The sequence below is a fragment of the Platichthys flesus genome, chromosome 2, assembly GCF_949316205.1.
Source record: "Platichthys flesus chromosome 2, fPlaFle2.1, whole genome shotgun sequence".
Taxonomy (NCBI): domain Eukaryota; kingdom Metazoa; phylum Chordata; class Actinopteri; order Pleuronectiformes; family Pleuronectidae; genus Platichthys; species Platichthys flesus.
In genome coordinates this window covers 24,806,918-24,823,216 of record NC_084946.1, presented here as the reverse complement: position 1 = coordinate 24,823,216, position 16,299 = coordinate 24,806,918, and the positions used below count along the sequence as shown (strand labels likewise).

At 44.8% G+C, this 16,299-nt stretch overlaps 1 protein-coding gene across 1 annotated transcript; it reads right to left on the bottom strand.

The window, feature by feature from the left end:
- Positions 1-351: 351 nt before the first annotated feature.
- Positions 352-15,983, bottom strand: lrrc38b (leucine rich repeat containing 38b). Its single transcript, XM_062407611.1, has 2 exons — positions 14,425-15,983; positions 352-3,401 (listed from the first exon to the last, which is right to left on the bottom strand). The coding sequence occupies exons 1-2, from the start codon at positions 15,050-15,052 to the stop codon at positions 3,154-3,156; spliced, it is 876 nt and encodes a 291-aa protein (XP_062263595.1). The 5' UTR covers positions 15,053-15,983; the 3' UTR covers positions 352-3,153.
- Positions 15,984-16,299: the final 316 nt, after the last annotated feature.

Genomic DNA, 16,299 nt, shown 5'->3' with positions numbered 1-16,299 from the left:
TCTTGTTGTGCTGCAAAAGTTCTGCAAAGTTAAAAAGCCCAAAGTTCTCCTGTGAAGTGAGTTTCAACCAACCACAACATGATGGGTCAGCTGGCCAATCAGAGCAGGTATGGGGGGGCCTTAAACCCAGTGTTTCATACAGAGGCTGAAAAGAGGAGCAGCAGCGATGGACAGGTTGAGGACAGTGATGTGTTTTCTGAACACGAGCAGAACACGTCTCCTTTAAAGATCACACTTTATCATATGCTAGAATTGAAATGGAGAATCCAAATATCTTGACAGGCCTGCCCATATACAATGAGTCACAGCTACGGGGGGGGGGGGGGGGGGGGAGGAGGAGGAGGTCAGCCGGCTGGTATGAATGATTAATCATTTGTTAATTAATAATGTGTCCTGGAAGTGTCCCGCATGGTTTGAACTCTGGCAAATACATAACACCTACACGGTACAAGTCTTAACTCTGTTTATAAGGATGTGGCACTGTCAGCACAACGCGTGACGACTCACATTAATGAAAACATACTGTGACAATACAGGCTGGAGCCAGCATGTGATATGACACATCCTTTAAAGGGACCTAGGGGTCACGTCTATTACACGTGAAATCGTTGTGCTCTTATTGAGGCTAATGATGAAAACAACAACGGAAACAAAACCAAAAATAAGGCCACATTTATTTATTGTCATCTCTGCAAAATGTGCTCGGGGAGGCGGTTATGACTTGCTCTAAAGGGACATAGGCCTTTTGGATTTCCTTTTTTTGTTGTCGAGCACACAGGAACGATGAGTATTTGTCCACGGCTCTTTTTTTTACCCTACGCTTGTTTGCATTTAGAAGGCTTGATATTCCTTCTGCTTCATATCTCAATTCTGCCGAATTATTCATGCCTTACATGAAGCAAATGGAGAAGCAATGCAACATACCTTAGCTTTAGGGGGAGGGGAGAGAAAAATCCAAAGTATTCAGTTATGTGCGTTCCAAATCAAGGAGGATTTAAATACACAGGAGGCGAATAACAAACAGAAACCTGAACAAATCCAGGGCAGTGTGTTTATTTAATTTAGTTTGTACTGAAGAGTCGCTCTTGTGAATGCAGATGTGGATACAGAGTTATGAGACTTCTCAAGGGTATGACATCAGCAGCTTTAGATATCGGAAGATCTTTAGTAAAACTGCAAAAAAAGCCCAAAGAGTCCATGATGTCGGCTACATATTGATTAGTTCTCAAATACAACGATAGACAATTATTTACTCCTCAAGAAACTAATCTCTTGCTAGCCACAATCACACAAACGGTTGGGTACCGTGCTTTTCTAAAAACCGAGCACTGATTCACGTTTAGTCCGTCTGCAAGGGAGCAAGTCAAATCATCCGGGCGAGGGAGAGCAAGTAGAATCCGTGGAGAGCCTCTGCAAGTGGCCTACATATTTATACCAGTGTGTTAATGTGTCTGCGTATCAAGTGATGCTACATTGCTGAGGAGGTGTGCATCGGGCTCTAGTGTCGGTAGCTGCAGTATTTGTATAGAGGAACGTGAAGCTGGCCATGGCAAGTCATCAAACCTGATGACACACCCGGTCAACACAAGATGAATCTAGAAAGAGTGCATCGTGTTTAAAAGCCTGAAAGAAGAGTGCCTGGCAGCAGCTGCAGCTAGCGACAAGGAAGTTGAAGTTGACTCCACGTACTTAATTTGCCATTTGGACGCGTCATGGCTGAAGAAAACGTGGTTTGCTTTTTACTTTGGTTGGCATTTTTCTTTTCTTCCAGCAGACCACAAACAACTTGTAGGTGCATTACTGTGACGGCGGGAATTACTTTGTTCTGGTATCGCAGAGAGCCGTCGGATAGCAATACCAGAACCCAGGTATTAAACTGATTAAAACGTGAACGGTACCCAACCTTAATCATACAGCGCTTAACTATGTGTTGTAGAATGAGGAGGAAAGACGCTGAGTGCGACAGCTGGCTCAGTCTCAGACAGACGAGGAAGGAAATGTAAAGCTTTGGAGAGCATGAAACAGTGTGAGTGTACAGAGTGTGATTTTGGCTGTAGCGCTGCCTTCTATTCAGGAGCTATGTCCTCTACCCTCTAAATACAAACTTCACCCACAACCAATCTCTCCTTCGCTCAAACCTAATCTTTGGCAGGTGACAACAAAACCAGTCTACGTGGGTTTTGCCAAAAAATTAGGTTCACCATTTAAAGTGCGTTGTTTGACACGAGTTCTACATATAGATTCTACTTTAAAATCGTATATCTGCCATAACTTTCAATATAACATTTTGTAATCTTCTTTCTAAACAGTTCACTGTAATCAACCTAAGGAACATACAGTAAATTCTTTTAGATTTATATATTTGTTTGACTGCACATTGTTTTCTTTTTGTACATACGTGTTTTGGATTACATAGTGAATATACTGCGTGTAGACACCGACTCGATCTGTCTACGGTGAATCAGCTACCACACATCTCTTCCCTTCAACAGCAGTTTGCCTTCTCCGGTTGCTGGGGAAAGACTTTTGAATATCTGTGAGTGAATCTGTCCAGAAGAAGACACTGAGAATGGCAGGATATGCCAGCATATCATGTAACAGGCAGTTAATCACTGAGGTTGCTGGTCGATGTGACATCCTTTTTCTTAAAGGGTCAATAAACTGATTTACTCTGATGTGACGTTACAGGACTCACACTCTGCTGTTGGACGTCCGTGTGATAAGATACGTTATTGGCTTATTAAGACTAAAGCAACAGCTCTGCAAGCACTGCAGAAACACTTCTCAAAAATCGGTTACTCTGTCTATATAAAGGATTTAGCCTTAATCTGTGTAGGCCTATAATACTGAGCCAGTAGCCCTAAAGTATAACCACACACTCTCACACCTGTGCCGTGGAGCTGGGCCTCACTAAGTTTTTGGCTCATTCCTTGGGAAGGTCCTTTCGTTTCCCATATTTCTGACTTGTCCATGTGCAAAGACAACAACCCTCAACCGTACCAGGGGTGAGATCCTCCTCACCAGAAGCAGCATGATACTTGTCACATGTTGCACTTTCTACGGTTCAATCCCCTCATTGTTTGAAGTGCCGGTCCCACAGGCGGGGGAGGGGGGGGGGGGGGTAGGCGTGAAGAACACAAGTGAAATCCGTCCTCACTCTTCGCTCTCTTCCTCGTCCCCTTTGGTGCCTTTGCTCCAGCGCTGGAAGCAGTGGACAGTCGACGCCAGGAAGAAGCTGGTCATGATGGCCACCACCGACACCGAGATGCCCGAGAAGATGATGATGAGCAGGTCGGTCAGAGTCAGGTTGGCCTGGCACTCCCGGAAGCTGTCCTGCGAGAGCTGGGTCAGGGACACGCGCCGGCCGTCCATCGGGAGGGAGCACTCCATGCCTTCCACCCCTGCAACGGAAACAGGAAACCAGGATAGTCAGAAATACTAAAACCTACATTGCAGTGAATTATAACATGTTTATGAACTATTACACAAATTTAATTACATCACGGCCATTCAGGAATGACATCATATCAGTGCAGTTAAGTTGTAAAAGGTTGATTGTGTGTCGGATTTAGGAATATAACATTCATAGCTGCTACCAAGGCAGTACCACCAGAAATCCTAGCCAATAGCCAACTTAAACCACAAGCATCTGTGGTGTTGCTCTATCTTATCCCAAGCTCCGACCTCCACTATCGCCATGTTTGTCCTTCCAGGGAAAAGACATGTAGAGCTTTATCGACAGTGTCATTTACGACTTATCACTTTTCTACGGAAACCACAAACACCTTCCTGACATTGGATTAGTGAAGCGCCGCCCGACCACTTCTGTAACTCTCCAAAAAACTGATGATCTGACATTCACACCCACTTCACGCCGTGAGGGTCCAGCTGTGCACCGGTTGAAAAACGACGCTGGCTTTGAACTTGTGTCTCTTTCGAGGGCAACACAAGGAATGTCTTCCCCAGCACTTTCAAAAAGTTTCCCCTCTCTTATCACAGCTGGCTTTTCAACTCCACTTCCCTTCTAGTTTACCCAGCTCCTCTGTCCTATATAATCCACACGTCCCACACTCGCCCAGAGGTTTTGGAGAACAATAAAGTGCAGTCACTTCAAGGTGTGTTGTTGTTACACAGCGTTTCCATTTGAACAGGGTTGTGTTACAAAAGATCTGCACTCGACAGGGCGGTGCGGTGCTCTGCCTCAGAAAGGGCGCTGATCTAATAAGTATAAGGTTTATCAGAAGGCTTCACTTGTGAGAGATAGGATGCACCGTGTGTACAAGTACACCCCCACACAGCATGACTGCAGGATGGAGTCAAAATAAGAAACGGGAGGAGCAGAGTGACCCTGTATGTGCAGTCGACAGTTAATATCAACTACATCCGACAGCCTCAGAGTTTGGAGACTGGAATAAAAACAAGATAAGCCACAAAAAACCCAACCCCCTATAACACGTCCTCATAAAATATGACATCGCAAACATTTACCGGGCCCGTGAGTAAGAGGACACTCGCTGAGACAGGGGCACCTTGACCGAACCCCATCTCAAGATGAGAGCGTGATAAATCAGTCGAGTGCCGCGCTCTCCTCATGTCTACCACGCTCACGTACTTTACCGTTAAGACATCATTTAAATAGAAAAGGGACAATGACGTCGGGGTTATTTGATTCCAAGGGTACAGGTCCTCCAGTGAGTCTTTGTTTCCAACTCACAAGGAGACGGCAGCGGATCATTAAGGTCAGTTTGAACTCTCATGAGACCACATAGCTACAGCAGAGAGTGTTCACGTTCATTTGGTTTTACTGACAACTTTATTAAACTTTGAATATCATTGGATACCAGAGCTAAATCATGCACAGCTCCAGGCCAGTGAATTAAACATACTGAGTCCCATGGCCGCCACACTCCCAACACTGAAAACACTTTACATGATCATCTACATCTCATCTTCATACTGGCAACGTACTTTAGGGAAAAGAACTAGACATATTGATGTGAATGTGAGCTTTAGAGGTGGGAGGAAAATAAAGCATCGCAATGTGGGTGGCTACTTTCCACCGATGCTGCACATGCAAATGTAAAAAACTGGCAGTACATCAATTCTGGGTCTTTGCTCAACATTCAGCTCAATTTACAGCTTCACTATAACAGAACTGAGTAGCCTTTCTTATGACTGGATACAATCATTCATCAAAATACCTGATTTCAGCCTTAAGATCTATGATTTCTCTTGATATTTGATATCAGACGTAATTGCTCCATTTTTATCTTTTTTTACCTCTTAAATAGAAAATGAATTGTTGAGCATCTAACAATGAAATAATGAGGAAATGACATACTTGATATATTGTTATGTAAAAACGTTGCTATATTTGTATAAATAATTGGATTAATAATCATGTGAAACCAGTTCAAACGTGTTTAGTGTCAATGGAAAAAGACAGAATGGAAATCAGGGATGGCATGGAATTGGTTTCCATGCTCCTCTCATTGACTCTCTACACTATTAATTAGGTTTGTAACTGAACTCCTCAGGAGCTTGATAAAACTTAGTGACTCTAATCCCTCAATACAAGATACAGATTCTCACATTTCTCTTAACATTCAGTTCACTGAGTACATGAGCTATATCTCAAATATCCGTCTCCCTGTCCAGGATTTATTTATTGACGCTAAAAGTTAAATATATAGCAGGTGCACTGTCAGCGTCGATGAGGACAGATAAGAGTGATCAGCATCTGGTCATAAAGATGCTGCTGGAAGAACAAGAAGATTAGTGGTTATCAAAAATAAGATATTAAATGAAATATCAAAAGATGAAATAAATGATCGTCAAAGATATATCAAAGAATAACTCAGCCATGGGTCAATAATGCTTTGACCCATGTTGTGCATTAGAATGGTAGTGAAACAAAATGTATTAATCAAAAAGTAAGAAAGGAAACAGTTAAATAAGGATTTGTGATGATCAGAAACAAGTTAAAAGAGTAATACCTGAAATATATAGAAAATACCTTTGAATGTTTGAATTTTTTCTCCCATTGCTTCTCTCACAGTAAATAAACAGACTATCACTTTTACACAACCAAGCATCCGAGAGCTAACTGGACGAGCTCCACAGAAAACTGGAGAAGCTTTGGATCGGCTTCAGATCGAGTGAGTCAGCTTCAAGAAAAAAAGAATCTCCAAACTGACAAGGAGCCAGGACCAACAATCCTGATGGAGCCAGAGAGGAGCCCACCGGTTCCTGGCAGGATTAATGAGGCCTGTGTGCCGTATGTCGGGGGGGACTCACAGATGAAAACAAACTCACAGCCCAAAACGCATGTGAGGAGATTACTCAGTGACGCTGACCTGCAGGACACATGAAGAAGTGCTCCAGACTTCCAGAGATGGCTATTGACGTTTATGAGCTAACGACGTTAAAGTTATGATTTGTTGTGTTTTTTGACAATCTGATATCGGGAGAATTGTGTTGTGTAACTCACCATATGGCTCACACTTTAAAAGAATCAGTTCTGTTTCCAAGTCCTGGTTTTACTCAAAAGGGCTTTTTGTCAGTGCGTCTGTTTGTTTTTCCTTTTTTCTTTATTTGTGTTCTTTGTTTACTGAAAAGTTTCCAAAGTCTCTCACAGCTCATTATGAATGTCGGTGATTTGACCTTGTTTTGAATAATTATACAACCTTTTTTTATCGCTTCACAATAAAATGATTTTGAAATATTTGGAATTATTTATTTCAATTGTTGCTATTTTGAGTATTGAGAGAGTTGCAGTCACACACAAAATTCACCTTTAATGCCACAAAACATACTGAAAATCCGATATATTGGAGAGTCTGTTTTGTGCCTGAGATGAATGTATTACATTCATATTCACAGTGCACTAGTATTAAAGTAAAGTAACCCATCACCTCAGAGACTCAGCCTTTGCCTTGGAGACGGTGCTGTCTGGTCCTGCCTGTCCTAAGAACTTGATTAATAACGGCTGAGAAGGAAATTATCCCGGTGAACACGCGGCGCTGCAGGACTTACAGCACCATCACATCTATCATGAGCAGAGCCGAGTTAGCATAAAGGTCAGTGGAATTATGTTTGTTCTTTCTACACATTTAAAGATGTTATATTCGTCTAAATAAGAGCAGTTCAGAAAGTATCAAAACTTTAACATTGCTTGTCTGAAATAAATATTATAATTATCATTGTAGTTTAATATAAATAGAAAAAAAATGTACAAATCTTTGAGGGGTGGTGCAGCTTTCCCTCTGAAGTGACACGACAAGTCTCAGACTTATTCCCCTGCCTGACAAAAAGAGGAATTACTGAAACGCTGTTCCATTTGGCCCAGAGCAGAATGTTCTGGAACAACCACCATAATAACAGTTCCTCAGAATCACATTGTCTGTGACTCAACATGCACAGCTTCCACGGAGAGAGGATTCCCAGATTCCCAGTGAACCAAGGGGCCTCGGATCCGAGATGCAAGAAACCCGAGGAGGCCCGAGGCGCTGCCATGTTAGAAATCTGACTGTGAGCCGCTTCGTGTCAAACTAAATTCTGCTAGCAGACGTAGCCCAACAGCTAACACAACTGATGGCTGTGAAAATGTTAATATGTTTGACACATCTGACACTTGGCAAAGAAACAAACTGGCTTTAAAATGACAGCAATTAAGTCTTTTTATGGAACAATCAATTAAGAGATATCTTGTTTGCTAGTATCTGGTTTCACTTGCTAACGACCATAAGTTAAAACAAAACATCAGCTAAAAGGCTAACAATGATGGCAACAATGGCTGAATCACAGAATGTGGGAACAACCAAGTTCTTTTCCAAATCGAATGTTCGCTTGAATGAATCCCAGTAGGAGCTGCCAGACACTGGAAGAATCAGAGCAAGCTAGCACACGATGCTAACTGGAGCTAATGTTTACAAGATAAACTGCCAAAAAACGTCTGCTACCTTCAAAGAAGAGCTTGTAGATAGAAATATACCTAAAGATGTGATATTGGATGATGTTGATATTGGATCTGTACAAATTTGCATAGTCGCTGATGCCTGAGCCTGAATTTTCAGCAGCATTAAAAGTATATCTGAAGCCGATGTCTCTGTTTGATGTCCATGGATTATATATAAATTGATAAATAACAGGTTGAACATGTGCTTTCACAGCAGAGTGAAAGGAGGAGCCCTGAAAGGAGCATCCCTCCATTAGGACGTATAACCAAGTTTATTTTTACTCAACTGTTATCGCACAGCGTTCAGAGGCAGAGGACATGGACGCAGGCACTAAGAGAACACATGTGAAAAAAAGGTTATTGCATTATTTGAAAAGGGTTTTGTAACGAGTTCAACAAAAGTGTATGACACGATTAATTTAGAATCCATTTTTTATCCAACGCCAACAGTTCATGAATATGATCTTTGCAAATGAGTAAACTGATAGAGTTCGTTAAAGTCCCCAGAGACCAGTAGGATCAAAGTGAGGAGCAGGCCCCTGTGCAATAATTCAACACAAATCGAGGCCCTTACACTATCAGGTATGTCGGCCTCGCACAGATATGTTACATTCCTGGCGCGGACAGTTGATGGATTACATTCAGGATTACAGCCAGCCGAGGGGATAGGCTATCTGCTGTCCCCGGCTGTGATTGATCTACCTTGCCGGTATCGCTCCCTCTCTCACTGTCTGTCCAGATTGATCTCTGCACCAGTAGCGACGGCAAATATCACCACAATCTTGCAAACCCGCAGAGTTGGCATTAACACTGAACACGCCACTGGTGTCTAGACACTCCCCCGTAAATAATCCCGGCTCTGATAATGGGAAAAACTGTCTCTACCCTACTTTATTAAATGAGACAAATGTGCCACTGGAGCTCGATACTCAATAGATCTAAAAAAGAACCATTATTCAGTTCGGTGCAGAGTGTGAAGCAAACTATGGGAGATTCATATGGGAAGCGAGCAGGAGTAGGAGTCCGGAGAGGGGCCGAGTGGAGAATGTGTGAAATTAATGCACTAAATGATAAGCTGCGAAGTGACAGCGGGGGCGAGGGTGAATCATTCAGGAGGGGATTCCTTCTGCGTGGAGACTCGCTGACATCACTCTACCACTGGCATGTTCAGAATGCCTCACCACAAAAAGCCCCGATGCTCAGACACAGATTTCTCATTATTCCTAAATATAAGAGATGTCAAGTCGAGCTCCATTTGTTTTACCGCGAAGAGAGAAAGCAGTTTGGCATAGGGGCTACAACTCATAATGATGGAACAGCCAAATGTGCAGGTCTCAGCACTCTGAGCTTCACACTTAACCACACGCTGGCACAAAGGGAATTATCCATCATGCATTGTGCGGCTCTCTGCCAGCGAAACTAAAGCTTTTTGCCTTTTTCACCTTTCATATCTGACACTGGTAGATTATCCCCTTCTGCTTCTGTACACCCAGCAGCAGATGTAATTCCGTCCACCTTTTCACACCCTGCTCTCCCTCTCTCTCCGGCTCCATCTCACTCACCTCCCCGACTTTAAATAAACATTAAATTAGGCCAAGTTAAAAGAAGCTGCCAGCCTGCGTTCAATTGAATAGACGTTTCCCCATCTCTTGCCCATGAGGGGTAAAGATAGCAGGTAATGTCATGTGGGGTGTTTCGAGGGTCGGCTGGTCAGCGGCATCATATTTTCAGAGCTGATTGTGCCGGTGGCGCTAACAGGTCTCCTGGGAGCAACCTGATAGGCTGCGAGGGAAAATTCTGACTTTGGACCCCGTCTCATGAACTGGTACTTTGTAGTGGAACTGTTCAGGTCAGGACTGGTGTTGACGGCGATGCCACGATGAGCTCCGGCCTCGGTGCCTCGGGGGAGTCGGCCTGCCCTGCCCCGTAGGCGGCTCTGGCTCCGATTACCCCCGGCCAGTGTGCCGTAGAACTGTGTCACTGTGAATTATACATGGCCTTTGTTCCTCCTTAACCCAAGAGCACTAGAGACAGCACTGGATCATGTTTACACTCATCCCCCAATTAAAACATTCATGAGGCTGATTGGTGGCTTAAACCCCCAAAAAATATAATTGGTACCAAATAAAACAGTCAAAGATGCAGTGAAATGTTCCTCCAGAATTAATACTTGTCTGTAAAGGTATTCTGTCAATGCGAGAGTCAGATAAGGCTTTGAAACCGTTGTATCCTGTGGCGCACATATAGACCAGATAGAGCCACGAGCCAGGCACTCTGCTTCTCCCTTATCCAAAAAAGAGAAGTCCTGGATTCCAGCATCTTCCTCCCACTCATCATGCTGACCTGCAGTAATCAAAGTTATGCAAACGGATAAAGTGTGCTGCGTCGTGAACTCAGAAATCACAGGGGAAATCAAGATGTGAAAAATGGAATGGGAATTGGGGGTTTACAGAAACGGCTCCGCAGCTGCTGCCGTATGCAGGCCACCGGTGAAAGAACCACTGAGCTCTCTGGGTGACTTCTCTTCAATACCAAGGTGTTTTGGGCCATGATGTTTTGTCAAATATTTAAATTATATTAAATATATATATGACACTTTGCTAAATACAGTGTGTGTTGAACTTTAATCGATTGGTCACAAACCAAAAGCAGAAAAGAGCAAACCTTTCTAGCTAATATTCATGTCTTCCTTCCTCCTTATTTTCCTGTCGTCTCCTGTCAAAAAGATCCATTAATTTCTTCTATATAAACAACAACATGACCTGACTGACTTTAATATAATTTGAATAACTCAGACTTCAACACGATGACATCCTCTTCCTATTGATTTACATGCATCTGTTGAAGCCTCTTAAGAAGACCCCCGAGGACCCCTTGAGTCGAACTGGCCTTTCACTGTCTTTCTGTTGCATGTATTCATTCTTCATTACTGTTTTTTTCTGGAGTTATTATATTTAAGGTGAAGGAGCACTCTGACTCAGACTTTAATTACTCATGAAAATATTGGTTGAAGATTAAATACCGTGCGCTCGGCTCTGTCTCACCATAGTTACCGCCACCAGGGAGGTTATGGTTTCACCCGGTTTGTTGGTTTGAATATCAGTAGATTGGATATGGGCCATTACATTTTGGGGCAAAGAGAAGGGACAAGATTGGGAGCAATTCTTTGACACTTTCACCTAATTCTCAGGATTTAGTGCAAAGATCTTGAGAGAAACTAGACCCATTTAGGGAAATTATAACTGTAAGTGCAATCTGCTGTGGCTCCTTTGAATTCAAGGGGACTGTTGTTGGAGCTCTGCCCTCAGCTGAGGGACATTCCTGTTATATATGATGAACCCGACATGAGGATGCATCCCCCACACCACACCGATGGAAGGATCCCACTCATCTGAAGTGTAAAGAGTCATTTCTGTCTCGGTAATTGATTTTCCTCGATGATGAACGAGATATTAATTTGAAACACCCGCCGCTCGTCGTTGGAGTTGCTTCATATTGAAAAGCTTATCAAGTTCGACCTCCTTCACTAATGAGGGCCCATCTGTTATTGTGTAACCACTTCTGATGCAGGAATCCAGAGAATAGGTCCTTTTCATCTTTTTCTCTTTCCATGACAGTGAACCCGGTCATTACGTTAATTAGGTCTGGCGTGATGGTGATGCTCGCATGTGTGAACTTGCCGTGTTTGTTAAATGCGTCTCACTGTAAAGCCCCCCCCTGCCGGTTTGTGTTTGTTCAGCAGTAGATTCTGGGATCAACTGGGACTCAGGGTGACACAACTGCACTCACATCAAGTTCAGAGAAAAGGGAAATGTCCACAGCAAACAAAAATCAAATGTCACAAGTGGCAGCTCAGAGGAGCGTGTTGTGGATTTTGATAACGTAGGCAGCAACTTGAAGGATTCGTGGAACATCCTGTGGCCCTGACAGCAGAGTTCTCCTCCAAAACTCACAAACAGGTGGGATACAGACCCACAAACACAACCACAACGACTCCAGCTCTTAACTACCTGCTCTTTTATTGGCATTGTGTGTGTGTCCCTTGAATTTAAAGTGTTGTACTACGAAAAACAAGGAAAGGAAAGACAGAAGTCTTGTTTCTAGGGACATTGTTAGTTCTGCTAAACTAATCTTTGTCCTCTCTGACCTGTTAAAGAATTTGCATTTTGAAGAGAAGGGCCTGCGATAAAGAAATACTTTTTAAACCTTCTGCTAAAACTTGCATTTTAAGCATTAAAAAAGGACCTTCCAGGCAACGTAAGGTAATGGACTCATCCCTAAAGGTTCATAAAGCAAACACCTACTGATCTGGATATAAGAGCTGCTGTGAGGTGAGATATTAACTCAATTCGAGAGTGTGTAGACGCTGAGGCCAGTTGGCAGCCATGCCAGGGGCTTGGCTAGGCCCGCTTGGCGTCTTCCTGTTGTTGATGTCTGCCTGGCCAGCATTGCTAACGCACTTCATTACGCCTTGCAGCTGACAACGCTTAGACCTCTTGATTCATGCATTCGCAGCCTTGAACTGAGGGGAATTAGTTTTTCCTGCTAGTTTATCAACTTTGCCTCCTCAAGGGCCAAAACTTGAGCATTTTTTAGGGCAGATGAAGGAAGACCAGAGGGGGAAGGAGAAGCAGTATCGGTAGAGCCGCACACCGTGGCCTCATTGTGAGCTTTTGTGAGAGTCAGCTAGTTTTCTTTTAGGGGAGCTGAATAAAAACTCTGTGCAGCCAGATCACAATTAGAATTTAAATTGGATTTTCAATTTACTTTTGCAAATGGAAAAACAGGCAATTCTGTGAGGAAATCTATAATACAATTAAGGAAATCCATTCAAAGAGGCTTCATCTTATCAGTTGCACGTGGTTGATGCCAGAGACCATGAATGTTTGGTTTCAGATCCGATGCCCATCATTCTCACGTCTCAAAAAAAATCACATATCGAGAGGGAAGATTTTGGGGCCAATGACTATTCTTTCTATGCACTACAGATATCAACATTTCTCACCTGCATCAACCTTGGAACAGTGACTTGATAAATGTCTCGAGCTCTTGTGTCGTTCATACAACACCCTGAACATTGTGTACTTTATTTATAATCTGAATCAGGATTTTAAAATACACGTTGTACATGCACCCGGGCGAACAACACAAACCTCTGGAGTCAGAATAAGCCAAAATAACATCAAAGCTCTAAATACTGACATTAATGCAGCGTAATACCTCTTATTTCTGGTGCTTTTTCTTCACCTGACCACAGATGTGGTTCTTATTTCAAGGTCTCCCAGCTCCAGTGCTGTCTCCCAGTCGTGGGTCACTTTGGATGAAAGCTGCAGCCAGATGAGCCAATGTAAAAAATATGATAACAGCGCGAGTAACTAGTCATGTGCGGCCGAGCTGTCAGTTCTGTTTATTTTTGCCTCCTCAGCTCCCACGTGTTGGCTCACACTTAACGGCTGTCTGAGTCCTTTGTGATGACATTTATAGAAATAAACAAACGACTGACCTTAAAGGTAAAAAGCTTTTCTGGTTTCCCTCTGAGCAGAATGAGGATAAATGGCGTCAGGCAGATATTTTTACTCAACCACATGATATTAACAGACGTTGAAACGATTGTAATTTCTGTGCGTTTCATCTTAACTCCTGCAGCTTTAGACGCTGCCTGAGCTAATTAGGCTGCAAGTAACCGGATCTCAGCCACATGATCATTCCACAGGGGGACATGGCAATCCCCCTTTGTCTTTTTGTTGTGGTTCCAACATGCATTCACACAGAGATTTGCCTCGTGCACGGAAACACACTCAAATTTCAGCCCTGTTATTTAACTCGACCCTCCAGGCTGATTCACAGTGACAGACTCATACGGGCCCACCGCTTCACGTGGACAGAGGAAGGAGAGGCTTTGACTTCCACTGGAAAAAGGCAAGAAATTCTCGAAAACATCTTCGAATTTCATTGTCCAGCAAAGTATTATATAAGTATTACATAAAAAATAAGCCGCAAATTGATCGATTCGACAACCACGCAGGATAGAGGTCAAAGCTTGTTTTTTTTATGCTGAAATGTGGAAACCAAAAAAACAACAAACTCCGAGCACAGATTCCTGATGTGAGCTGCTTCACACCATTTATTGGTTAACGCTGCATTTTGAGTCAGGTCCTCAAAATGAATCAAATACGAAAAGAAACATATAAAAATGTACGCTTTCAAACGAGAGCTATTGTCTCATATTACACACAATGTCTCACACATGATGAGCTATGGGGGTGGGAGGCGAATGAGACCAAAATTAGAACAGGGGAGGAGGAGGGAGGGGGGGGGGGGGGGCGGAGGGGGTTCCCTCTCCTACAGGCAAAATGTAAATAGACCATTGAAGTGTGATTCCAATGGATTTGCAATAATTCTGTGGCATGTTGTGCTCAGATACGTTTGTTATTTGGGTCGAACGCCTCTCGGATGATGCTACTCACCATTAGGAAGCTTGTGACTGTTCTCCATCAGCCACGCAAACAGGCTGGCAAAGTTGCAGTTGCACACCCAGGGGTTGCCCTCCAGCCTCACCGCCCGCAGGGAGGGCAGCTGACTCAGCGCCCCCACCTTTAGGGTGGACAGCGCATTACGCTCCAGTTCCAGTTCCCTCAGAGAGGTGAGGCCCAGGAAAGCATCCTCACTCACCATGCTCAGATACGGGTTGTTGCCCAGTCGTAGCTTGATGAGGCTACGGGACTCCCCGAACGTCCCCTTGGGGATCTCAGTCAGATTGTTGCTGCCCAGATCCAAGAACACCAGCCGGGAGGAAGTGCTGAGTGTCCCCGGCTCTATGAGGGACAGCGAGTTGTTCCGGAGGTCCAGGTACACCAGGTCGCTGTACAGAACCAGGAAGTCCGAGGGGATGCGGGGTATCCAGTTGTCCGCCAGCAGAAGCCTGCGTACATCCAGGGGGATCTGTTTGGGAAGTCGGGTCAACCCGCGGCCGCTGCAGTCCACGGTGTGCGGGTCCGGGCACATGCAGGTTGCTGGGCAGTTTTCCCCCCGGGTCCATAAGACAGAGGACAACAAGATGAGGATAGGTTGGAGCCAGCAGACACATGGCAACATGGTCAAGGGGGGCGGGTGGATTAGGAGGGAGAGAGGCTCGGGTCAGGGTGACGAGGTGAAGGTGGGGGTGGAGAACAAGAGGGTGAGGGTCAGAGGGCAGGAGATCAGGACAAGGGAAGGGAAGGGGAGAGTGAGAGGGGGCGAACGGGGATCAATCCTCGGTAAGGAGCATCCTGCCGCTGTGGAGGTGAAAGTCTTGTCAGGACTGGTGAGGCGGCAGAGCAGCGGTGAGAACTGTTCTCCAGGAGATCATGTAGCAAGCTGCCCGGATAGAGCAGCAGCCCGCCTGCTTTGAGAGAGCAAAGAGAGGGAGATAGTAGAGCAGGAGGAGAGAGCGGGAGAGCGAGGATAGAGGGAGCTCAGCAGAGAGGGGGGGGGGGGCGGCTCACGAGAGGTGAAGAGACACGAGCGTGATGAGGAGCCAGGGGCACAGGCGAGGGAGCGGGGGGGAGGAGGAGGAGGAGGAGGAGGAGGAGGAGGAGGCTCCGTCCACGCTACCCCACAGTGGATCTGACGGCAGTGACAGACAAAGGCAACGAGGTCTGTGACACGAGAGGATTCCAGCATGACAGGCGACGAGCACCCCCGACGCAGCCCTCCATTACTCCCAGGTCTCTGTGCAGACGATTTGAAACGGAGAGAGAGAGAGAGAGAGAGAGAGAGAGAGCGAGAGAAGCCCGCGGACCAACACTCAAGTGTGGTAAGGTGCCCCCTACCCCCCACCCCCCCACCTGGATTATTCCCTCTCTATCTCCCTCTGCCCTGCAACATGCTGGGAAAACACGGCACAGCTCAATGCTCCTCTGTCCAGCGACGCGTCCCAGCTGCCGGGCTGCGGAGGGAGAATCCCAGAGTCCAGGAAGGAGCCCGGTGGACGTCGAGCGCAGGGACGTGCCAGTCCAACGTCTGCCTCTGAATCCACCATGGTTTATCTCATGCCCCCCCCCCCCCTCCCCCCTCTGCAATGTTTCCAGGGAGGCGTGCCTGAACCGCTCTGTCAACACTGTGATGTCACTTCCTATAGTGTGGAGAAATGATATGATGAGTTATATCTGCACACAAAAAAAGGTTATGATTTTAATTAAAATTTGAATCCATCTTTATGTCCTCGAACCAAACATGAAGGAATATTGAGGGAAATTATTCTGAAGATATTTGATGATTTCCTTTGCTTTAATATATTTACATTAACTTCTAGTCTGTCAAAGAACTGTTGGTTCATAAAGCAAAGAACGGTTTTCAGTTCT

Coding starts and splice junctions, on each gene's coding strand:
- lrrc38b (XM_062407611.1), bottom strand. CDS start 15,052: ATGTTGCCATGTGTCTGCTGGCTCCAACCTATCCTCATCTTGTTGTCC. Junction 3,402..14,424: donor CAGTCACAAGCTTCCTAATG/GTGAGTAGCATC, acceptor TTTCCGTTGCAG/GGGTGGAAGGCATGGAGTGC.